Below are 25,340 nucleotides of genomic sequence, written 5' to 3' on the forward strand. Positions count from 1 at the left end.
TCAGACAGCTGTAAAAATGTACACAATACATGTAATATGTAAATATATATAAAATATACAACTACAGTATTTATTATATTTGGTAAATGGAACAAATTTCTATTTAAATACACCTTCTTTAGTTATATCCATAAAAATATAAAAATATAAAAATATATAAATTCAATTTATTATTATTCGCTATTTATAAAATTTCCTTCTTTCTTTTCCATTGAAATATGAATTCAAAATTTTCGATTTATAAAGATTAAATTATTTTTTTTTATTTGCCTATAGATTCTTACATGCTTTCAAATTGATGCTATTAATATTTCTTCGTCAGAATTTTAAAGAATATAGAAGATTAGTTTGTGAAGGCTAGTTTGGAGATGAGAATGAATCACGTGCTCTATCAATGAATATGTTATGAACCGAATTCCAATATCGACCAATCAAAACCCTAGTTTACGATTCTATTTATGTGTAACACCTTCCAACAATTTACGTTTAAGTAGAGTGAGTCCATTGCACGACTAATTGTGATGTAACGTGAAACATCGACTTATAACATATTTCTGTCACCAACATAAACGAAAAGTTACATAATATAGAACTATCAATTAAGGTATACATAAATAAAAGACAATAGAATAAACAGTAACTCTGCTTCAGGTGAAAGAGTGATTTAACGAATGAAATAAAAACACGATGGTAAAGTAGATTTCTAACTTACTGACATCTTCATTTTTACAATATTGATACATAGAAAAATGGAATCAAATAACGATCAATATACTTTCGAATGGGCGAATGACACTCACTTATCGGAGATTTTATCTTTCTTACATGAAAATTTCGATAAGGAAGAGACCATGTTGAAAAGTTTGAGAGATAATAATTCGTTAACAATAGAGGATGAAGAATCGATGAGGATCGATCACGAGCGACTGATACGGGCAATTTTCGTTTTTTCACCTTGCATCATAGCGATAGAAAAATCATCGAAAAAAATCATCGGAGTAAACCTGATGATAGTTAGTAAGAATTCGAAGTCCGATGATGGTGCTGATGGCGTTTCCGCTGCCTTCAGCAACAATCCTCCTAAAAATGAATTAATGAAACAATATTTCAACTATTTATCAGAGATCAGTGAAACGGCTGATTTATATGGAAAGTTTCCAAACTCCAAGGCAGCCGTGGAATTTTATGCGGTCGCTGTGGATAGAAATTATCGTAGACAAGGACTTTCAAGGTCACTAATGGCTGCAGGAATTTCTTTCGCGAAAAATACCGTAAAAGACGTCGGATTCATATTTGGTGTGTATACATCTCTGTATTCGAAAAAAGCGGCGGGAAGACTTGGACTAAAAAGCATTATGGATGTAGATCTTTTGCACTACAAAGATAATGATGGGCGACCTATTTTTCAAGACACTCCGCCACATAATGTTGTTTCTGTTATGGTTTTGCAACTTATTTAAAATTTTCCAGATAGCATGTATCGTACAAAAAAGTATACAAATGTATATTTCTGCTAAAAAGTATATGAGCTAAAATTGAGTATTCTGTATCTTTCAGTTCTCATACGTCATTTAATTGTATAATAATTACCGTTTCTAAAAATATATTATTAACAAAAATAATTATTAATAAATATTACTTTGTGACAAATTATTCAGCAGTTTTATATTAAATATTAAATTAATTTAATTTCATACTAAATAATTTATCTATAATCATTGTTTATTATATATTAATTACTCGTATCACTGATATAATTAATACTTATTATCTACACTCTCTACTATCGCTTCAATACATTTGCCATCATCACTATAATTAATTACCAACTGTAAAACGTGTGAAAGACATTTCTGATTTATATTCATGTATCTTTACATGTTTGCTCGAGCGACCGATCAAACACTAGCGCTAGAAACTGGACAGCTTGGTCTATTGCAACTTGCTTGTTTGACAGCCTGGATGGCTGCGATCCAATCGAACAATTCTTCTTCCTGAGAACATTCGTCATTTGATATTGCTATAGAATGCGATAACGTCAGCTACATAACCATATGATATCTTGTTCTGGGAAGTACCAAGACTGCGCTGAAAGTCCCGCGAATCAAATTGACTATTTTACGTGTTACACTACGGTTATAATATCTTGGCTCTGCTCAACCAATTGCAATTCGCTGAAGTTGTCGTACAGGAGCGGAATCGAAATTTTGGAACGCAATATATCTACAAACACATACAAAGAGAATTATACATTATTGTAAGTAATTTCAAATTTCTTTTATGAAATTTTTAATAATAAAAATTGATATAGTTGTTAGTGACAATTCAAAGAAACGTGCCTCATGATTTATCTATTAATGAAATATCTAGGTTGTCATCGATGGAAGTTTCCGGTAGTCGGTTTGAACTTCTCGCTTCTTCACGACATAGTTTTTTATGTCTTCGGTGATAAATTTTGTAACAGTGTATTTCTGAAATGTCACAGATATTAGACATAGTATTTTAATATCTGCTATATTTTTCATTATTGTCTGAATTTTTTTTTAAATTATTAACAAATACGAAATTACTAATATTGTCATCATAAAATAAAGTTCTTTTTTTCAAAATTTTCCAACGATAAAATAAAAGGACCCTCTCGTGTTAAGAACAATTGGAAATTTCAAACTTAGAAATCTGTTAGCAGTGTTGCAACAGCATTGTTTTACCCTGGACCGCTTCAATTATCATTTACGGAATTGCCAATTAATATTATCAGTCGTAAAATCACTGATACGTTTTCACATCGGCACATTTACAAATCCATCTACTATAATCTATCTGCATCCATCATGCTATCCAATTTTGGAAAACTTCAAAATTAAAACGAACGCACAGAAATTTTGCAAAAAACAAAAACATAGAACATATGTGGATTGATCAGAGAAAATTCTTTACTAATTGGGGATACTTGTGAAAAATGCAGGTACAAATTAATGGTACAAGTATTCTACACAAATGACCTTGTTTGTTTCAAATGACAGATCTGCTGATCTTCGAACAATTTGGAAATCGTGTTTTCCAGACTATCCAAGATAGCCATATCTTGTGTGGTACTGTCCGTTTAAAATTTAAACTACTACAGCTTTAGGACTGACAGGGAGCGCTACTCGATTGACGACAGAATCACACAGATTTTTCGACACGATTCGAAAGGATAGACTATGAAGCTGGCAAAAATATTTCTAAAAATGCTATTGGCAATTGGTTTAGGGCTTGATCCTACTTTTGTTTATTGTATCTTTGTGCAATAAATCAGAAGAAAGTAAGCAAGAGTTTATCTCGTACGGTGACAGCCTAATCCCAACCTAACCCCTCTCTATATTATAATATTAATATTTATTATATTTATAGTTGCTACATAATAATATTAAAAAATATTTCCATAGACAAAGTCGCTAAAATCGCCATCCAAAGCATGCTGGACCTTCTTCGCAAAAATAGATCTAGCTGCTACTAATCAATTATCTCTAAAACATTCTTCTTCCTTCGAACCGTGTCAAGAAATTCACCAAAATTCCATCATCAATCGAATGGCTTGCCAGTGGAAAATCTTGAACGACGAAGAATTTCAAGTTTATGGCCACTGGCGGAGGGTAATGACCAATCCTCAATGAAGATTTGGCTCATTGACTAATTAAATTAGCTTTACACACGGTTAACGACCTCTGATGGCCTATGGATCGACTAAATTTATCTCTGCGGCACTTTCATCAGCTCCCCCTCCCACCATCTATCTACAACAAGTTGACACATGACCTTGTATGCAGCTATATGGTTCCATTGACTCGCATATATCACGTTTCTCAAACGGGTATCGCTTTGTTGTCGAGTATAATGGGTTCATTCGACTCCAAAGAATTTCTCGCTATCCGTTCGCCTCATAATAAATCGTAAATGTTATTCGTTGTAATAGCAGATGCACTTGCTTTCCAGTTGGTAGAATTGTTTGAAAAATTGAAATTTCTTTGTGTGGTTGTTTTCGATCTCGTTCGACCGATTTGGTCAGTTATTTTAAGAGATATGAGGATAAAGAGAGCTGATGGAAAAATTGGAGAAATTCTAGCGCACGTGAAATGTGATAACATTGTTCGCGTGTCTTTCAAAACACGGTACATAGGTGCCGTTTTATCCATCAACCGATAGCCTGGTAATCGACGGTGTTAGGTCGCCTTGTATTCTCGTGGATGTGGCTGGTCATGGCCAGTGTAGCGTGATCCAGCATTGTCTGCACATCTGTCAGTCAAAATGAGGTGAGAAGGAATAAAATTAAACTGTAACTCGTTATTGAAAGTTACTAACGCGATTCGGTAGCTTTTTGGCAGACCACAGGTAGTGAATCGAGTAATCTGCGTCGAAAGTTGTGATCCTAATTTTTTAAACAGTTAGCTGTTTCCGACGAGTATACTCGTCGTGAGGAACTGGCAATATTTTGCGTTATGACGAGCTCTGTCAGTAATAGAATTAAAAAATAAAACAGTCATTTCGTTTCGACTTAATTCTATATTATAACAGCCACACAGACTCTGTATTTGACGAGTATACTCGTCATCGCTTACTTTTTTGCTACACACTTTAAGTACACACTTTCCAAAGTTCTCAAAGAGGTCGCAACAGCTAACTGGCTCATACTAGTCGTACTGATTGGTTACAGTACTCGTTACAATATTAGTTAGATGACACAAATCTGTCTAAGTCCAACATTTTTCCATAAATATCTGTTGTCTAACAATGACGTTCAGAGAATTTTTGGTTTCCTTTATGATTTACATAATATAAGAAGAAAATTTCTATTTGTAGGTGCTATATCGTATAGAAAGATGGAAAGAAAATTTTTCAGGACGCAATTGAGATAGGCAAACGTTTCCTTATTTATAAGTTCGTTAGTGTGTCCCATCACACGTACTTCCCTTGTCATCTTTTCTAATGTAAATGAAGAATAAATATCGCATTAGTTATTTCAAATAATTGTATTTGCGTTTAGGAAACGAAACGGAATGCCACCGTACCGAGTCTGGGGTTCCACAGAGGATAGGACCATCGACTTCGAATCCTTGACGAACGAAACTCTGGAAGGAGCTCTGGATGTCATGAGAAAGAGCTTCTTTGTCTACGAGAGCGTATCCAGAGGTGTAGACCTACTCTCGGAACCTGGTGCATCAGAGGAACTCGAGAACCTTTGCCTGGATGCTGCCAAGGATGGCGTCAGTGTAGTGGCTGTGGACATACACAGTGGAGAAGTTATTGGAGTGGCTTTTAACAAGCTGCAGGTAAATAAAAAGGATGAAAAAGCCAAAACATACTGCTAGATACGAGTTTATAAGAATATCTACGATAATTACCGTACAACCATTAAAAAGACACTGCCTTCATTGTCCAGGTCCTTAACGGTTCATCAGACAAGAGCGCTTTCGAGGTATTCAGTGAAAACTGCAAGTACAAGTCGTCGAAAGCTCTAGTGGACTTCATGATCAACATAGACGCTAAGATGAATTTATTCAAGCACTATAACACCGACTGTATTTTTGAAATAATGTTCTTGGCTACCTTGCCGAATAATCAGAAGCGTAGGATAGGGGAACTATTGGTATCTACATCCATAGAAGTTGCAAAGGAGTTGAAAAAGGGAAAGGCAGTGAAGACACCAGTTACGATAAATGGCGACAATACGATACAAAATCTGGAAGCAGTGCCTAACCTAGTGTCTGCGATCATGACATCAAACTATTCACAAAAGATTTCAGCAAAGTGTGGATTCGAGAGCCTGGTGTCAACCAACTACAAAGAATTCCAGTTTAATGGGAAATCTTTCAACGAGAGGATAGGAAACGAACATTTGAACTGTCTCCTAGTGGCTAAAAGACTATTTTAGGCTGAATGTAACTAGTTAGGACACTAATTTATTATTGGACTGCGGATTTCTATGAATTTATGGCAGATCGAAAGATGCGAGGGTGTATATAATGTGCAAGAATATATAATATAATAATATGTTAATATTGTTATACTGTTAGACGATACAAATCTTTGTGTAAATTCTATTATTTTTTTTATAAAAATATGAATTTATATGAATATCCATAATCTACTTATTAAGAAGGAATTTGATAAGAAGGATACTGATAGGTTTATCTTTAGAGATACAACAGAAAATACATATTTTCTTGCATAAAATTGTACAATACGAAGAAAATTGGCTCAGTGTCTATATATACTTCCACGACCTTGCGTTATTAAGTTAATCTGATTGTTGTAATCGAGTTTAGAGTGCTTGCACGCGATAAGGTAGCACATGTATAGTGTGTCAGCAGATAATTTACTAATCAGTGAAGAGTACTAGTTAAAAATATTTTCTTACACACGTTATGTCTTATTCCGTCAAAACATACAGGGGAAACAAGTATTGTTCAAGTATTATTATGTCAAGGGGTCTTTTGCAATAAACAAATTATTCTTTAACGATCCTTGTTTTGAATCGTTCTTTTATCTATCACGTCCAAGTATTCGACATGATAATCTTTATTTATGAACGTGTCCTAAATGATGCAAGCAGTTCAGAGTACTCGCTTTGAAAAACAGTAGTGCGTCGATTATAGTTCTACAACTTGTACGCAGATAATACGAGCGTTTCCCCGATATGCATTAATTGGACGCTGAAAACTGAAGCGGAGGCTGCTTATCAAGACACCAGAGCTGTGCCAACAAAGGCCTTAATAGCCAGAGTGTAGGTCGCTTGGAAGAAACTACTCGAATTTAGCTTCATTCTGTTGTCGCACATGCAGCCGGGAACATCATTTTCCTCAAATATTGGTCTATGACTGAGTTATCGCTGCCAGTCGTCTCAGCACGTGTTGCTTCCTATCTGTTTCTTTATCAGCCTGTCAAAACAACAGGTAACAGATAAAAACGCCTTTCATCTTGAATAAAATTGATAAAACAATTAGTCGAACGTTAAATCACAGAAATTTATATGAAAATCTATATTATCTATATTTATCATAATTGTTAATCGAGTAGCTCCCTCGGAAAAAGGATTCATGAGACAAAATGGTGAATGGATTAAGTCCTGTTGGAAATTTTAGTTCCAGTTTTACCATTTCGCTTCTCAGCCATGTCTCTGGAGTCTGATGATGAACTGAACTACAAACTACTCACCAGAGACAAAGTAGAGGATGCTTTGGCTATACAGGCTCAGACCATGAAACAGGAAAATTTGGCAATAGGTTTGGGGATGTTTGAAGAAGATGGAGCTCCAGAAGAGATGTTGTTAGTCTTCAAGGAAGTCATCAAAGACGGTACCACGTTGATAGCTGTTGACAAGAAGACGAATGAATTAGCAGCTGTGGCGTTCAACAAGCTTCATGCAAGTTTTCATTCATTTCCATAGTAGCTAGCCAGTTTTTCCTCTAACTTTCTTTAAGTGATTTTCACCGAACGTTTTCTATCACTTTGAAGGCTAGACCCAAAGAAGGAGTAAAGGATGAGCTAGAGGTGTTCATAGAGGAGAACCTGAGGCACCAGACGTGCAGGCAGCTTGTCAAGCTTCTCGATGACGTAAGTGTCTCTTGATGATTGGCTAAATTGCCTCGTTTAGATCAAGTGTTATCTTCAATTTGTTCGGTAATTGCTTTGCTACCATCACAGGCTTTATTTAGAGACTCGGAAGAACTAGATGTATTTTTGAATTTGATTAAAACGTTTCTTGTGACTGTAACAGTACTAGTTTATCTTCGGAGCTGAAGCTATGAATTTCAGACCACGCGCTAGTTCGCTTCTTCCCACCAATCAATAAGATCAATAACGAATCGAAGCAAATTCGTGGACTTGGCCTGTATTGGAATTCATAACTTCAATTAGAGTGTCATTAATAACAACCAGAGCGTTATTAGAACAATCTTTTTTAAAATTTTCTTAAAGAAACCAACTAAGATTAATCCTGCTGCTTCTTGGTCCAAGAACAGACTCAGTGCAGCGTAGATATTTTTGAGAGGAACAATGCAAATGGGGCGTTGGAGTTGTTTTATCTTGGCACCAATCCACGTTACCAAGGCCGAGGGATCGGCCGCCAAATGGTAGAAAAGTGTATCGAGTTCGGTCGAGGACTGTTGAACGGTACAATGAAGAGAACATCGATCGACGGTGACGTTCTAGAGCAGCACGTGCTCCCAGAGATAATTTTTGGTGTATTTGCCTCTAACTACAGTCAACGAATCGCAGACAAATTGGGTTTCGAGGTTCTACATGAGTTTCGATACGAAGATTACAGCTTTGCTGGCAGAAAAATGTCCGAGAGGATAGGAGACGTTCATAGAACGGCCAGGTTGCAGGTTTTGAAACTTTAAAAAGAACTAAGACGTGCGAGAGATAGGTTCTGTAGTGAGTTCTTTCATGTTATGCTGTTGCGAGAGTTAAGAGTCTATGAAAACTGTAATATCTGGAATGGTTAATAAATGGTACTAATATGTACCATTTAATGAAATATTTTTGTTAATCAAGAAATATTATCAGTATTTTTTGTTTGTAGAACCTTTCGAGATATGAATATAATATTCCAAGAAAAATAAAGGAAGAAGGAATCCAAATGGTAATTCAGTTTGTGCCATGAGTTTCATCAGACACATTCTATTCTCCATTAAGTAACAATTAAATAATTAAAACTCTTTGATAGAATAATGTTCGAATTTACATTCAGATTCGTTCTCAATCTCAAACCAAAATTCAAATTCGAATTTAGTAACTGAATAAATACCGAAACTAGCTTTTAGCTAGTCAGTTTTAAAGGACGCATTTCACCATCTAGTGAGAGGATTTCAGAGGAAAAAAGAAAGCAGTGATGGGCAGAATCAGTACGAGGGCACTCGAGATGAATATCAAGTCCGACAGTGAAGAGATTCTACGTTATCTCACGAGTGTCTCGTGGCTGGTACATAATTAACTTCGTTAGTCGGTGCCTGCTTTTCAGCAACTTAATTGATCTTGTTATTCAAACGAGTGGACGACGAGTGGTCGAGTGACGAGAAGATGAGCTTTATGCGACGACCTTTTTTTTTTACCTTTTTTATATAAGTATATATATGTATGTATTAACACATTTACAATCCGGTACATAATTGTTGAATATAGTGAATATATTGAGCGTAATTATGAATCTAAACATCGACCACGGGAATACGCTTGTTTTCCTTTCTTTTTTATCAAATTGCTTCTTTACAAAATCCCCTCTTTTCAATACTACATACGTACTGTTATGGGAGATGCTTTCGAGGAGAAATGCAATGCGTTACATGAAAAAATTGTAACAGAATTTCTCAAATAAATTATTTTACAAATATACTTAAGAATTTCGATCCAAAATTATTAACAGCAGTTCTCCTCATTCTCGTAATATCGTTTTTATGTTAATTTCGTCGCATCCCATCGCCGAAATTTTCGATTCCACTTATTTAAAAATTTCAGCTTCGCGTCCGCCAAAAAATTCTACAACTTAATTACACAATTAATGAAATATTTTTCATACTTCGATAAATCTAAGTTTATTATATTCCAATACTAACGAACATCAAAGCTTTTGATCCGCGATTGTAAATCAAATTTGAAAAGTCCTAATAAAGAAAATCACAAAAGTAAACGATTGAAAAATTGCTTAAGCGCGGAATTAATTTGGCGGACCGGAAGTTGAAGATGCTACTGTATACGAGCTACGGTTGGAAATGTCATAGTTAACGTTATATTCACGGGGAAGACACCCAGTATAAATATATATGTATATGTATATATATTATGTGTGTATATATACGGCACTGCTGATCGCTGGTAAATAGTATTTTTTTTGTTAAGTTTCGTAAAGCGTCTATCTGAAAGAGATGCGAAATACGCGTTTATCGTTTCGCATTGCTTAGCATGTCGCGCGCTAATTTACCATTGTAATCAGTATTCGAACGCACTACGGTCCTTTTATAAAAATATTCAACCACAAGCAACCAGATAAATGTAACAATATTTCTCCATTCAAGTTTGCATCAGATGCAATCTTCTTTTTTTATTTTTGTGCAACAGAAATTTGGGTCTCTTTCGATTGTTATCTAGTTAGTTATTTTGTTTGTTTTGTTTAACACATTCGCTGTTATCAAAATACTTCATCGGAAGTGTGTTTACGTGAAATAATTCAATTCTAAAAGATATATTAAATAATAAACACGTTCATACTTTCTTCAACTTCCTAGATCATTTGATCGAAGATACAAAATATAATACTATGATTCAATATTGCACACTACAACAACTAATAACTTAATAACTAATTGAGGGATATACCGAGCGAATATAACATATTAATAACAATGTAAAAAGATATAAATATTGAAAAAGAAATTGATTCTGCATCGACGCACCATATGCATCAATAGCAGCGAATGTGCCTACGATAGGTCAACCCTTCCAGGTCGTGAGCGTTCGATAAAAAAATAAATCACTATCAAAAAGCCAGCGATTAGATATCCTGTACGCAGAATATAGTTTCATCCTTTTCAACATTTGGCGATAACAACCAGCGCGATTGAACAGCGTCTTATGCATCAGATGATAATTAGGGAAAAGCCCTGGAAGTGTTGACTAGTTGATTGACAATGAAAACACTCATCGTGCTTGAGCCACATGAGAAAATGATTCGCTAAAAAATAAATTATTAAAAATCAACAGTTTGCTATTTTTTTTCTTCTTTACTTCTTTTTTTTTAATTTTCTTCTTATTTCTTTTTTATTCTTTAATAGACTTTGTAACCTTCTCTAAGCGTAACTTCTCCGATTCATCAAGTTTCCCTTCTGTCGAATTTATTTCCCTCGTTGAACCAGAGTAACTTATTTACTCGTTAATTGCGCTTTCTTTAAAAAAGTTTAGAATCATTTTCTTTGTATGTAACTGCGTCTGTAATTCAATTTACGTCTCGTCGATTAAGAAAGCTACAAATTGAAATCGGCTTCCCTCTTGCGTCTTCCGTTAATTGTATAACATGATTTACTTCTTAATATATGTATACGTATATATACGATTAAATGTTGCGACTATAGAGTAATAATATAATAGTAGTACGTTCGTTATTGTTTTTCTTCCGTTTTCGTCTTTTATTATTGTAGCAGCTATAGCAGAATTGCAGGAAGAATAGACCTTAATAGGTCTAGTAAAAGTTCATCTTCAGCGAAGATTATATTACTGAAAATTCACTGATAAACACTGATAGTTGGGTTATAATCTATAATCCAATGGTACCAAGTGAAATCTAATCACGCTATTTAATGTTTTATTCTCATTCAGTTACAGCAATATGAGAATATTAATATGATACTAATAGAATAAATAAAATAGAAATAATGACATCAGAGACCATCTCAAAGCCTATTCTTCTTGCAATCTTGATATAATTACACTTGGAACGCTTATTATCAGTGTAAAAAAGTCATGGACGTATATAGCTTCTGCGATAGAATATGATTGACATATTTCCAACAACGAATATTCCTCTTTCTCTTACATTTCTACCATCTCAACATCTGCCAACAACAAACTACACTTAATTCACAGTACTTGTCTATGTGTGTCACGCTATTCTCAGTACGGCTCTAATAAATACTTATTAGCTATCGTTTACACGAGTCGCTACAGACTAAAACTCGGTATCTCATATTTTGGCACGAATTTTACAATTTTCCTTTCAGCCACTTTCAATCACATCCTCATTTCTTTTTGATTTTATGCGGACAGCGGTTTTTGATCAGCTTTTGGGACTGCGTGTCAGTCCAAGGAGAAGGAGGAGCGGGATTGACAGTCATGGAGAAACGATTCACCCTAATTCGTCTAAGATAAAATGCAGTGCTTACATACTAAGTACTAAATACGTAGAAAAAGAAGGCTCTTCTACAAAAGTTGAGCTAACACAGCTATCATAAGCAGACTGTGGATACCTATACATTTATGGAAAAAGACACAAAGATTTACTGGATATATATTATATAAAATATTCAAAGTAAAGTACTTCTTATAGTATTTCGTAGACAAAATCTACATTTTGGTTTCATTACTTTACATTCATAAGAATGTGAATGTGTATTGATATCCACAATCCAACCATAAGACTTTTGTTAATTAAGTACATGCATTTATCAGTTCAAAGCATTTCTAAAATAATTGTCTTTTAAAATTATGTTTTTCCTACTTGTTTTCATGGTCACTGTATACTTGATGAAAATAATAGGCTTAAAATTCTAAATGACATCTTAAATTTCATTTAATATAAGATAACTCATCTACTTATTTAATGTTTTAGAAACACTCTGTACACAGAATACTAATAGAACAATACTGAAAGCGTAGAATTATTTTCGCATAAATAGTTGCGATAAATAATTAAAATGGTCAAGAATATCAACAGGATTATCCACGTGAATGAATTTTGTAAAAATATAAAAAAGGATCGCACAGTTTGCGCTGAAGAGATCAGAAATTTTGTTAAGTAGAAACATGTCTCATGTAAGTTACTCCGACTAGTTCGAATTTGTTCGTGCACCATATTTGTTCGTGTAAAATTGTGCTTTCACGCGTACGCACACACTCGCGTTTATACTCTATTTCTAAGACTGAAAAATCTGACGTTTAACATTCTTCTTCTCCTATCTTTGGCAAATATACTTATCTAAATATTCGCGTGTGCACGAAGTGGAAATGGAGGATCACAGAATCGCGATAAACCGGTAATCGTTTTGCCATCAGACAGTAAAAGCTCTATACTTCAAATATAACATCCCAAAAAATTTTATAAAATCAAAGTTTGTAAGTTTTTTTTATTTAAAAAGGTGTACCTGTGAAGATTCAACCACGTCATTTTGTCTTCTTTCATATTTGTTAAAAAAATGGCTATAATCCCAATATGGCGACTTGGGAACATATTAGAAGCCAAATTGGTATGTTTCTGTTTACAGTTATAGAGTTATAGAGTCAGAGTTATAGAGAGTTAATATTATAGACAGATTGAACCGCTCTATTTTCTTCGATATTTCAACAAAGATATTAGATTCTCAATTTCTGTTGCTAGATTCATTAAACATGGCAATGAATAACAAAGAAGCCTAACCTCTAAGCAGATCCTTTTCAATAATATGCAACTTTCAATCCAGTACACACTATTATACTTTGAGTTTATAAAATATCTTCTGTACTTTTTGTTTCTTTCTCTGACACACTCATTCACATATACACGCACGCACACCTATTCACATATATTCTCAACACGTATAATTCGAACGTTCTTTGTTTCGAAAATATTAAATATTCTCGTTATCAAAATAAAATATAAATCGGCAATAACGTTGTGTGACTAGACGGATGTTCTCGCTGGCAAATTACATAGGAAACATTGATCGCTTCTCTCCTTCCTCCTCCTCTTTCTCTTTCGCTCTTTTTCTTTATTTCGCGTATACGAGATAGTCGATATTATTGCTTTCCCCGGGTCCATGCCACCTCCTTTATCACAACTGTGCACAGAAAGCTTTCCTCCAGTTCAAGAGAGGTCACTCCATCGATCAGGGGCGGTAAAGCCAGTTTTCTATATTTGTTTCTGTAGTATCCATAAACGTAATGATACTGATAGAAAACAAAACTTAAGATTAATCCTTTCACAGGATTAATTAATTAGATAAAAAAAAAAAGAGAAACTTTTTCAAACACAGTGCAAAGAAAGAATCGGTTCAGAACTGATGTAGAACTGGCCTAACTGCTCTAAGTCCGTATGATCCTTTTTCGTCACAACAAATTACTTGTTGTGTCACAAAAAGTTGTAAGTTTTAATCATTGATTAACTTTACGATTTCACCGTATCATTTTCAACTACTACAATATATTTGGCAGCTTGCTTAACTGGGTTTTGGGCTACAACGGTTAAAAAGTTAATTAAGTCACTACCCCAGTCGATTGCAGAGCTCTCACTACACGTGTTCTTGCACATGCTACTCCCAAAGCATCTTCTTTCTCCTTCTTACCCCTATATCTTTAATTTCTATAAAATATTGACGTTCGATTTCTTCTGTTTTTTTTTTATACGTTTAAACAAAAATTTGTAGAATGATTATTATGGATCCTTTATGCTGTAGAGTTAAATACAAAGACTCTAGATGGTTTCCTGAAAGATGTTCATCTTTGAGAAGATTCACACTGTACATCAGGTGGTTGCATGGTCAAGTAGCAGGGCTGAGTGTCACGGAAATGCGATCTGACGAGAAGACCTAGGCCTAGAAGGACCACAGGAAGACCCAGCAGAGCGCAGATTAACTCTCCCGTCACTCCGGGAGACCATGTGATGAAACCTGTTTAAATTCTTCGTTTGAGAAATCTTATTGCTTCTAGAGGAAACAGGCAGGACTTCTAAAGTAAATTGAGTTTTGTAAAGTAAGCGATTTTAGTGTGTCTCAAAAGCGTAATCAAGATCCGAGTCTGATTTACGAATCACATATATAATCACTTCAAATGAGACAATAATTCCTACAGCTTGTTATAGTTTTCTGGTGATTATTCAGGTTTCTAATTTTTCCTAAGTATCTCAATCCTTATGAGCAAAGATATACATGGTCAATTAATTAGAGGCTTTTTACTTACGGCCGTGAACATCCATTTTATAGATGCTCCACCAGATTACAGACAATGGAAGGGACACAGTGGCGGTAGCAACAGTGAAGACAGCGCTCTCACTTATAGACAAGAAGTTCAGTACAGAAATTGAGAAGATGATATAGGCTATTAAGAAGATCCAGCCACGAGTAGAAATATTTGAGCAGTTGTCGCTGTTTTTGAAGTGACACGTGAGTCCATGCTCCACCACGCGGTATAGCTCCGCTGGAGATAATCCCTGGAACAGAAAAAGTACAACTTCATTTACTGGAATGAAGTCTTAACTAGTACTTGACTAAATCGATCAAATGAATAAATCTTGTCTATTGAATTCCAGTTATCTGAACATGAATTTCTATTATGAATGAAAAATTATAGATAATGGGGAGAATCATTAAATTCCTATGTACTATTAGATTCTTGTACTCTTGATGTCTACTGAGTAAATAGAATCCCACCATAATTAAATGTAAATTGATTTAATTAACTTACTCTGCCTATTCCTGGCAACGTGTCGATCCAGGACATCGATAAAATGGCGAAGAACGCGATTAAGTGAATGTAGAAGAGAGTTTCGAGGATCGGAGGTTTTGGAATATGTTTTGGTTTTATGGTGGGGTCAGGATCTGTCACGTGGAGCAATCTGCCTCCCTCTTCTTCAGAACCTCGTCGACGGATGTCTCGTGACGATACCAATCTTGATACCGTATAAAGGAAAGAGTTTTGTTGACTCGCCATTATTTGACACATATTCTGTTGCTGGAACATAAAAAACATTATCTTTTTTTTTGTACAATTGCCTATTTTTATGACAGAATAAAATAATTTATAAAAATAATACGGAATCTGTATTTTCCATAGAATACACTTTATCATAGAATATTAAATTTTCTTGATAAAACTTTTATTTTTATGTAACGGTATACGTATATTTATTTTTTAATGATTGTTCTTAAATCCTAGTCATTATATACACGGGATAAAATGTCGTCCACAATATTTCTCTCAATTCATTTTTAAGCTCTCACCTCAGTGGTATAATGGGCCTCGAGCAAAGTGAAGAACATAGCGAAAGCGGCTAGTGCACCGACATAAACGAACGTCCAAATGGCCTTCACGCCCCAAGATCCTCTCATAGTTGTGGTATGACCCGAAACTTCCTGTCCTCTACACCGAAATTGATCGCAGAGGCCATAATCAACGCTTATGAAGAGACCCACAATTATCGTAGTGCTTGAGAAGATCCTCTGCAAGCTCATCACTATAACAATAGATTATTTTTTATTTTCTTTTTATAAGAATGATAAAATGTGGAATCTTACTTTTGCGACAAAAGAAGAAATAGTAGACCAGGGAAAAGACAAGAGTAATGCCTTTTATGGGATCTTGTAGATGACAGAGGACCCTGTCCTGGTCCAAGCAAAGCGTGATCACTATGCCAGAGAGAGCATAGATGAGACTGATTTTGAGCAGAGCACAACGAGGGATCTTGATTCGCATGCTGTTTGGAATCAGGGCGGGTGGTGGAGATACTCTTCCCGCGATGAAACATATTATGCCCAGGATGAAGGCAGAGCAGAAGGCAGTGAAGAGAAGTCCTAAAATTGGTACAAAGAGGTTTCAGTTTACATTTTTTATTTATTCCTTCACGTAGAATCACTATCTTCCCGTTCATAACCTACGTAATAGAAAAATTCTCTGTAGGATCATAATGGAATCCCATAGCAAACAATCCTAATCGATACTACAAACTTCTTATATCAATATCATATCAATTGTGTAAACACGTATAGACAAAACGTACGGTTTGAAAAAGACGAATGTGTTGGCGCGACAAGGAAGGATAAAAGCAGAATAAAATCGCCTACGCGAAGGAACTAGAATTAGCATTATCCATTCGTTTCCGGGATACCTGTGTATGCGTTGGACACGTAGCTGACGCTCTCGAGATAAAGGGGATAGGTGATAATCAAAAAGGTAATGGAGACGACGACGGTCAGAAGGGTTGCGACGAAGCTGAATTTTTGCCAGGCCACCCTGTCTGTGTCGAACAGCTTATCAGTGACCTGATAAGCGACATATGGCGAGTCGTCGGTGTCGGTGTACTCCTCGATCTCAACGTCGCTTCCTGTGCACCGCAGCTCCTCCTGTTCTTCGTCGTCGACCACCGTCGAAACGCAACTCGCCAGGCCCGCCAGTTTTGCAGTTTATTTTGTTCACCTCTCTGAAAAATATTGTTAAGACGTGTTATTATTAATCGTCAATAAAATGCAATGCAGATAAAACAGTTGATTGATAATTTTCTCTTGCAACGCAAGGCTATGTTATTTAACTAATTCTTCATTTACTGCTTATTTTTTGTTACATATTTTACAATATATGATACATAATATACATATTATATAACACATATTATAATAATCATATTATAGCAATTGAGGATTGACGCAACTGAGAAATGAAAAAACGAAGCGAAGAACGTAGTGCTAAGTTCTAAACACATGAATTTAAAGCGCAAACGTAGTACTGTATTTTGTGTACGTGGACTTTAGTCAATTAGAATTGAACAACAAAGCAGTACATCTGAACGCAACACGAAGCTACAAACAAGCGTAGTACTAAGTACTTGCATGACCTGTAAACTATTCCTGGAAGAAAAAACACAATACAATATTTACAATTCATCCAATGTATACTAAGATCGATCGTCATTTGCAAGGGTGAGCTTTTTTCTCGCAGCAACGTAACTCACGCAAAACGATTCGGTTGAGTTCAGGTCGATTTGTTTTTTATCCCCGACATTTTTCCTTTTCGTCCTTGCAATGGTGCACAATTAACGAGCACGTTGCATGCACACGCCGTTCCTCTACATACGCTTTTCACCGTGCAGAGATTAGATAACCGGTCTTTCCGTTATCGGCTCACCGGAATCGGAGAATTTCGTGCCCGGTTCTCCTGTATGGAAATCTGTGTGCGAATGCAAACAGCGAACGGTTGGGTGGCTAGTTGGCAAGTGACGAGCATAGTAACGTTAATTCCCTTTTTTATAATGCTTTAACTTTTTATTCAAAGTAGAATTTGATTAAAACAGAAGGTTTTTATAGGTATATCTTAACCTACAATTAGATTGCAACGATGCATTAAAAAACTGAATAAGTCGAAAATGGTGGCTAAATTATAAGAAATATAGTCGTGGCTGAAATGACGAGTTAACTCGTGTCGCTGCCGATGGCCACTGATATAGTGTTACGTCTTTCTACGATCTATGACTGATTGCTGTCGACGTAATATTACGTCTTCCTGGAAATTACAGCTGGTTACCACTGACGTAATATTACGCTTTTTTTATAAACTACATTTGTTTACCACTGACGTAATATTACGCCTTTTTTTAAACTACGCCTGGTTACTACTGACGTAATATTACGTCTTTTTTTTAAAACTACATCTGGTTGCCACTGACGTAATATTACGCTTTTTTCTTAACTACACCTGGTTACCACTGACGTAATATTACGTCTTTTTTTTTAAACTACATCTGGTTGCCACTGACGTAATATTACGTTTCTTTATAGACCATAGCTGCTTACTATTCACGTAATATTACGTCTTTGTATAAACTACAGCCGATTACTAGTGACGTAATATTACGTTCTTTCACAATCACAAAAAAGACGACTAAAAATGCAATATCGATTATCTTTGAATATCTTGTGTTTAGTACTGTTATATAAATGACGCACATATATTATATCTTTTATTTGACGAAATATTAATTGTGGAACAGATAGGAGAGAAAGATCGGAAATCAAATTTAATCAAACTTCAAAACAAGTATTAAATTACGAAGCTTTAATTTTCAGCGGGCAGGCTGAGTTTAATAAATGCAGTAAATGTATTTTAGGAACGAAATGCATCTTTCCTTCTATTAAAGTATCTATACGTTCGCCGTCTTTCTTGCCAGTTTTGGAGAAGTGTTGATAAAACTTATAGAATTAATGAAAGCCCTCGGTAAAGAGAAGTTATTTAATTCAGAAAATATTTAACTGTGCGTGTGTATGTGCACGCGCGCGCGCGCGTGTTTGTGTGTATGTATGAAAACGTTCAAGTGACCGAATTTAATTAAACTGATATAACTAAATTAATTAGATCGAAAGAGTTTCTCCAGTTGAACATAAATGAAGTGTCCATTCCAATTTATAAAACGTCGTCATTTACGTGCAAGTTCTATCATATCTGTGTACAAAGTTTTGCTGCTTCCTCCTTGTAAAAGCTCTGACATTTTTAAAGCGCATGAATTTCATTAGAAAATGTGTTGTAGCTCGCGTAATAATTTTTGTCACGAGTAATTGAAAAACTCAGTGAGAAAGTAATGTAAAAAAATGAGAGTACATTTTTTTCTAAAAAGAAGAAAAGAATTAGAGTGGAGGCTACATAAGCATACATACTTATCTAGGGAATTTTCTCACAGATACCATAAAACTTTGTGAATACGTGCTCTACATACTAAATGTAGTCATTTTTTAAACTGCTTTAGTAATGTTTAATTCAACGTCTGCTAACCCCTCCAGTAATTTTTAATTCCACGTAGATATATATATTTGATCTCCGGTAACTGTATTATAATAATCTTTCGTCGACTGTGTATTTTAATACTTGAACAAACGTACAGATTATTTCCCAAATGAGCGAACGTTCCCCAAATTGAAAATTTCACCGATATCACTTTTCATACGATCAAAAAATTCCCCACGTCGGTCCAGTACTGGTACACAGATTATTTCTATTTTCTAAGTGAGCGAATTTTTCCCAAATTGAAAATTTCATCGCTACCATTTTTCATACGATCAAACATTTCCCTATATCGATACAAATCCAACATGGATGCTGCAAAGCAGGAAACCAATTAATATGTATCGTGTCGCGACATGTCAGATTTTCCCCTAGGATCGCGCAGCCGATAAAGCGTAAAATCCTGTCGGAAGCAGATTCCTTTCACTGTTCGACCGGCAGATGTCACAAAGCAAATTCCATTCCGCAACGATGGAGTTAACGGTTCGCTATTTCTGGGCTCGAAATAATATCGATTTCCGCGATAACGGGCCAATTTGTACAAGTTATCTAACTCAATGCAATAGATAGAAAAAAAATATATATATATAAAATTGGAAAATCGACAGAGAACGAATTAACTTCGACCTGAGAAGCTTTTTGGTACAATCGCAAAATAAAGCAGATATCTAAGTGATCTCATTTAACCGAGACACCTTGTATATGAACAAACACGGTTTCATACTCTCTCTCTCTCTCTCTCTTTTTATTCCCAATTTTTCGGCACAGTCAACCGAGAGGTTTTTCAACGGCTATCGCTTTTTACAAGAGATCGATTAACTTTTACTTATTACGTTCTTAAACGTGTACACGCGAGGTCTACGTGCATTCGCTGGCCCGATTTCGAATAAGCTTACTTGCGAGATTTTACCGTAAGCTAATCCGTGTCGCTCGCTGCGTATTCTAAGGGAAAACCTACTGTTACTCTTTCTTCGTAGATCGTATGATGAGGCGTTGGATCTATCCTAAAGAAGGTATAGAAGGTCTGGGTAAAGAATTCTTCGACTCATAACCTTTTTTCTTTAGCACGTTAGACTTTTTATTTTGACACAGCGCAATCGACGTTCTTCGTGAGTCAATGAGTATACGTTCGAATGATTTCGATGAACTCACGAACAAATACCTTGACTTATAAGACTTTCTTACCCGGTCGGTAATAGTCGATGGCGACGCGAATCGAATGGAGAACTTCAATGGGTTCCTTCGGTAAGAATACGGCTTTGTTGGCTTATCGGTAGCTTATCTAGCTATCCCTTTCTCTCTTGATCTCTTCATCTCTTTATTTGCGCGAACAGCTCGGCGTTGAAGCATTTATAGCTTTATTGCCATCGATGATCGACAGTGTCGTCATATAGCGAATGAAAGCTCGTAACGATTCAAAAGATCGCTGGATCTTAATAGGAATACGAACAACTACGTTTAGTACTTCCTGTAGTATTTACTACATTGGAATTCCATTACTAAATGGAATATGCATTTTGCAATATTATGTGCAATTATTATAATTCAAATTTCTTACCACTATGTGGTAATGTACTTGCTACTATGTGATAAAAATTCAAGTTGAAACCAGAAGTGTGTTCCATGAAATACTCGATTAGAAATATTGTACAAAATGTTCGTAATTCGAATTTGTAATCGAAAAGCTAATATTGCATGATAAGCATTCAAGTTGTGACCAAGCACGTAGCACTACGTTCCAGTTACTACGTACGTTTAGAGTTTTAATTGGATTGTATCTCTCTTCTGAAAAATATGTAAAATACGGTTAACCGTCATGCAAAACACAATGGTATTTGGCGGGAAAAAGGCGGCGTTTAAGGGCGGAACAAAAGAATCTAATTACTAGCAACTTCACTCGTCACAAGTGGCTCGAGACAGGACCGTAAAACTCGGGTCTCTAAAAACAATAGGATAAAGTGTGACGCAAAGCGACCGGATTGAGCTTTCTTTGGGAGTTTAACCTATGTTATTTTTTAATTTTTCGCCACCTCGATAATCTAACGAGACGCGACACAGCGGAAAGAAAATAATTGAATAAATTCTACCTGAGCCATCTTGAAGACCTTTTTTGTAAAAAAGAAACATTCAACCAAGAAGAACTAGCATTTAATGTCGCTAATGCAATTCGCATCGAACAATTTAATTTTAGATTTTAATAAATTCTGGAAACAATACTGTTTAATAATATTCTATCAAAATGTTTCACTTACAAAAGCGAAGTTAAAACGTTCAATGTCTTCCAGATAATTTATACGTTTTTTAATGAAACATTTTTGATGATTTCATTTAATAAAGACAACGTAAATTTTAATCGTTATAATGTAAATTTTCATCATGTATAATTAAGACAAATTTTATATACATGGCGGAAAATTAAGTTATCTCCTATGAGAAATGTGATAAAAAAGATTCTAAATTTGAGACTCGGTCGGTAAGATGGCGACAGGATATTGGCATTTTCCAGCCGAAGAATTAACAAACGTTAGGCCACGGAAGTGCGAACCCCCGGTGTCGAGGAACTCTCTCGCTCTGAAACGAGACACTTTAGAGAACATTGAGTGTACTCGAGGGATTATATCTCGGTGCATCCTTGTCCAAGATCGGAAAACTTTTCCTTAATACAGCCAGAAACTTCCGACCAATCTCCACAGAATTTATACAACTTTCCTACCGCCAAACAAACTACCCTATAAACCGTTATTTTTCCCCTTCTTCAAATTGACATCGAAATTTATTAGAAAATAAATGGAACAAAATTACAATTTATATTTCAATTTATTGAGAAATAATTTGAAAATGTTTAAAAAATAATTAGAAGTTGCATTATGGGTGTTTGTGTTTTTTTTATTATCAATAGCGAATCACATTATGTATTTAATTATTCTTCATTATTTGCTATATTCTTTGTTAGGAAACATATCTGTGTATAATTTATTTGTTAATTTAATTAGCGGCGCGTGTTTGTTTATTGCACTATTAGTGAGTGATTTTTATTTATTTGTACTTCGTGATTATCAATATCTGTATTTGCTGTATGGTATTTGCTTCGAACAAATATAATACGAAATACAAATTTTAAATTTCGGTAACATAAAATCAAGTGGGAAATATGAAGGGAAATGAATTTTGAAATTTATCAACAATAATGAGGTAATAAATAACTCCTTAATTACAGGAAATCTCCCGTAAACAGTTGCGTTCAAAGCAACAAAGAACGCCAATAAGTTGCACGTCTACAGCCAATATCCAATACAAACTGCCACAACATCTAACCTAACAACATAATTTCGATAAGAGATCGAAAAACCGATAACCTCGAGCTACTAGGTACACCGCTATAATAAAGTATGAACTAGTTTCTGGTCACCTGTCACGAACATTCAAACGTGCTTGCAGAATCGAATAAATCAAAATCATTCGCGAAACTCTGTTTTGCAGGTTAGAGTTTAGCTTGATCGATGGAAAATTTCGATTCGAATTCCATCGAGGCGGGGAAAAAGGTGAAAAAAGAATTTCACGAAATAATGGCTTATGAACGAACTCTATATACGTGTTGGTATTGCGACTTACCTTCGAAACCTAACCTGACACCGCCCAGTGTGACACCAAAGCTGCTTCGAATCCTTCGGGAACTATCCTGTTCCTGTGGACGCTGTGCCCACTGGGGATTCACATTCGTAAAACGTCAGGAAACTCGATGGGTTTCACGAGAGCCGCGAACCACACGAAAAACCAGAAAAAACCACAACTTCGTCCCATTGTGAGACGACAACTGGCTTCGATGCGGGCTCCGTCCACTGGCGCGCAGTACTGTCGCTAGGCGCTTGGAGACCACCGCCCTCTGTGCACGAAAATCGTTTCATTTGAATTTAGAAATATAGCGTGTTTCGGTAATCGTGGTATAATCGGTAAGAGGGTGATTCTACGTGACAGATAAGTTGAAAATATAGTATAACATTTTTTCATACGACGTTCCGTTTTCAAGAAAATCGAGTTTAAACATCTTTTAATTAAGTAGACGAAGTAGAAAAAGTAGAATGAATTTTTTCTTATACGGCACTTCAAATCATTTCCTTGCCGATTTTAGCACAATTATTAGAGCACCCCGTATATTGTTAATATTTACTAATTGAATGTAGTATAGATATTATAAGAAAGAATAGTACTTTTTATATTTTTAAATGTCTATTTCCTATATTTCATTATAATTTAGATATTTTTTGACAGCGTTATAATTGCTTTTGTAAGACTTGCCTCTTTTTAGAGATAAATTCTGTGAAATTTTTAAACATTCCTTTGTGAAAGCTGGACAATGTGTTTAATTTTTGATGAACGAATAAAATTGAAAATTTGATTTATAATCCAATATTTCCTTTTTCACCGAAATATTTTTGTTAAAAGTGAAGCACTTTATAATTACATTAATTCCATTGTACATTGTTCTCCAGCGGTAGCATTTTATAAAATTTACAATAAATAATCCTTTTGGCAATTTCATCAAATGAAATAATTTGTTAAAAATATCTTCCTTCGTGGTATTATATATATTTTTAAATATAGAACTGTTATAATAACACGTCTTTAAATATTTCAAAGTTGACTGTGCAATAAATCACCATAGGAGAGAACGCTCCTGGTATCACGCATGCGCAATGGATGTAATTGTAACTGGCGTAGATAAAGCGGGGGATACGTTTTACTCTTCGTCGAATTAATCGTGAAAATTATGAATTGTTAATTGCAGCTTGACGAATGTCGCCTGCAGATCTTCTTTCGTTTCCAAGTAATTGTTTCGTATGTCTGTGTTAATAACTCGTTGCGAAGACGGAAAAATGAATGATCTCATCGACGACAGGAGAATTCAATTACGCGCTCTGAAAATTCGTATCGCTGCGTATTCAATTGAAAACTGATTAATCCAGATGAAAAAGTATTTCTGATTGTATCTCGCGAATATCTAGCATTGTACAATTCGATATGAGATTAATTAATCCAGATAAATTGCTCTTCTCGTATGGTGAGAAAAAAGATTATTTTAGAAACGAGATTCATTCGCAAATTTAGAAGATTCTAACCTAACCTTCGCAAATTTGGTATTGCAAACGACATCCAGAAACGGGAACTGAAAAGAAGCAATTATTTAGTTTTAATAATCGTCATTTACAGATAAACACGCATTTGGCGGGAAAAGCCATTATTTTTAAATTTTCCAGTTTACCATCAGATTTTCACGAATTTGAGATCTTAGACGTCACGAAGCAACGAGGATACAATTTCTCCCGGCTCTCTGTCATTTTCAAGGAAAGTCGTGAGACACGTGGTAGGGTGATTTTGGCACTGGCTTTAAAATTCTATTCGGGACTTAGACAAAGCGGAATTTGAAACAGTATTCCCACGGCGATCAAAGAGATGCAAGAATAATGTCGATTGTAAACTTCGCCAAATGCAGAGCTTCTCAAAGTTTCGCAACACAGTCGCGAGAAAGGGCAATTTCGGTAACCAGATACTCACGTTTCAATGAAACCTGGCTGAATTATGAACAACTCTCTGATATATCTGTTTTAGTCCCCTTACATTTGAAACTACTCCATCTCCAAATTTGAAAGTCAAACCTAACCTCGCTCTTTCGTCAAACCTTATCGAGAAATCAAACTGTTTTTATTAAAACTGCCCACTGTAATTGAACTTTCAATTTTCAAGGATATTGCACATATTTGGAGTCTTGAGTATGTCCTGAACGATCGGCGAACGTTTTAAAGGACGCAGCATGAAAAGGAATGGCAGAAAAACGAAATAGTACGTTTGTAGTACAGTCTGCGATTAGAAGGAGCTTCAAAGCCGAGGAACGGAGAGGGAGAGCGTATGAAATTGGAGCGTAGCAATCAGAAATGGGATGTTCATTGAATTCGGCCGGTAAAGGGGAAAGAGTAAACCACGACAAGGAGCACAACACACATTGTGAACCAAACCCTGAGGGGAATCGATAAGAACTGGGTTAATACGATCAGTTAAAGCAGCAGACTTCTTTAACCTGG

General features: G+C 35.4%; 4 protein-coding genes and 1 long non-coding RNA gene across 7 annotated transcripts; 4 read left to right on the top strand and 1 right to left on the bottom strand.

The window, feature by feature from the left end:
• Positions 1-435: 435 nt before the first annotated feature.
• On the top strand, positions 436-1,539 carry LOC117242537. Of its 2 annotated transcripts, none has more exons than XM_033509303.1 (2): positions 436-604; positions 746-1,539. In XM_033509303.1, the coding sequence occupies exon 2, from the start codon at positions 750-752 to the stop codon at positions 1,458-1,460; it is 711 nt and encodes a 236-aa protein (XP_033365194.1). In that variant the 5' UTR covers positions 436-604; positions 746-749; the 3' UTR covers positions 1,461-1,539. The 2 variants fall into 2 exon arrangements, with proteins under 2 accessions (XP_033365194.1, XP_033365193.1); XM_033509302.1 differs by having other exon boundaries at positions 436-576; positions 652-1,539.
• Positions 1,540-1,992: 453 nt separating this feature from the next.
• On the top strand, positions 1,993-6,036 carry LOC117242535. Of its 2 annotated transcripts, none has more exons than XM_033509298.1 (3): positions 1,993-2,257; positions 5,024-5,309; positions 5,420-6,036. In XM_033509298.1, exons 1-3 carry the CDS (start codon positions 2,055-2,057, stop codon positions 5,909-5,911), a joined length of 981 nt encoding a protein of 326 aa, XP_033365189.1. In that variant the 5' UTR covers positions 1,993-2,054; the 3' UTR covers positions 5,912-6,036. The 2 variants fall into 2 exon arrangements, with proteins under 2 accessions (XP_033365189.1, XP_033365190.1); XM_033509299.1 differs by lacking the exon at positions 1,993-2,257 and adding an exon at positions 3,796-4,292.
• Positions 6,037-6,668: 632 nt separating this feature from the next.
• On the top strand, positions 6,669-8,621 carry LOC117242536. Its single transcript, XM_033509300.1, has 4 exons — positions 6,669-6,932; positions 7,122-7,402; positions 7,495-7,593; positions 8,001-8,621. The coding sequence occupies exons 1-4, from the start codon at positions 6,854-6,856 to the stop codon at positions 8,379-8,381; spliced, it is 840 nt and encodes a 279-aa protein (XP_033365191.1). The 5' UTR covers positions 6,669-6,853; the 3' UTR covers positions 8,382-8,621.
• Positions 8,622-10,096: 1,475 nt separating this feature from the next.
• LOC117242534 lies at positions 10,097-23,124 on the bottom strand. The gene is made up of 7 exons (XM_033509297.1): positions 22,876-23,124; positions 16,604-16,915; positions 16,014-16,289; positions 15,720-15,952; positions 15,184-15,450; positions 14,680-14,929; positions 10,097-14,390 (listed from the first exon to the last, which is right to left on the bottom strand). The coding sequence occupies exons 3-7, from the start codon at positions 16,189-16,191 to the stop codon at positions 14,218-14,220; spliced, it is 1,101 nt and encodes a 366-aa protein (XP_033365188.1). The 5' UTR covers positions 16,192-16,289; positions 16,604-16,915; positions 22,876-23,124; the 3' UTR covers positions 10,097-14,217.
• On the top strand, positions 14,319-15,396 carry LOC117242538. The gene is made up of 2 exons (XR_004495286.1): positions 14,319-14,453; positions 14,703-15,396. It is a non-coding gene; the product is annotated as an uncharacterized LOC117242538 (long non-coding RNA).
• Positions 23,125-25,340: the final 2,216 nt, after the last annotated feature.

This window comes from Bombus vosnesenskii, unplaced genomic scaffold (assembly GCF_011952255.1).
Source record: "Bombus vosnesenskii isolate JDL3184/JDL3185 unplaced genomic scaffold, Bvos_JDL3184-5_v1.1 scf7180000016274, whole genome shotgun sequence".
Classification (NCBI taxonomy): Eukaryota; Metazoa; Arthropoda; class Insecta; order Hymenoptera; family Apidae; genus Bombus; species Bombus vosnesenskii.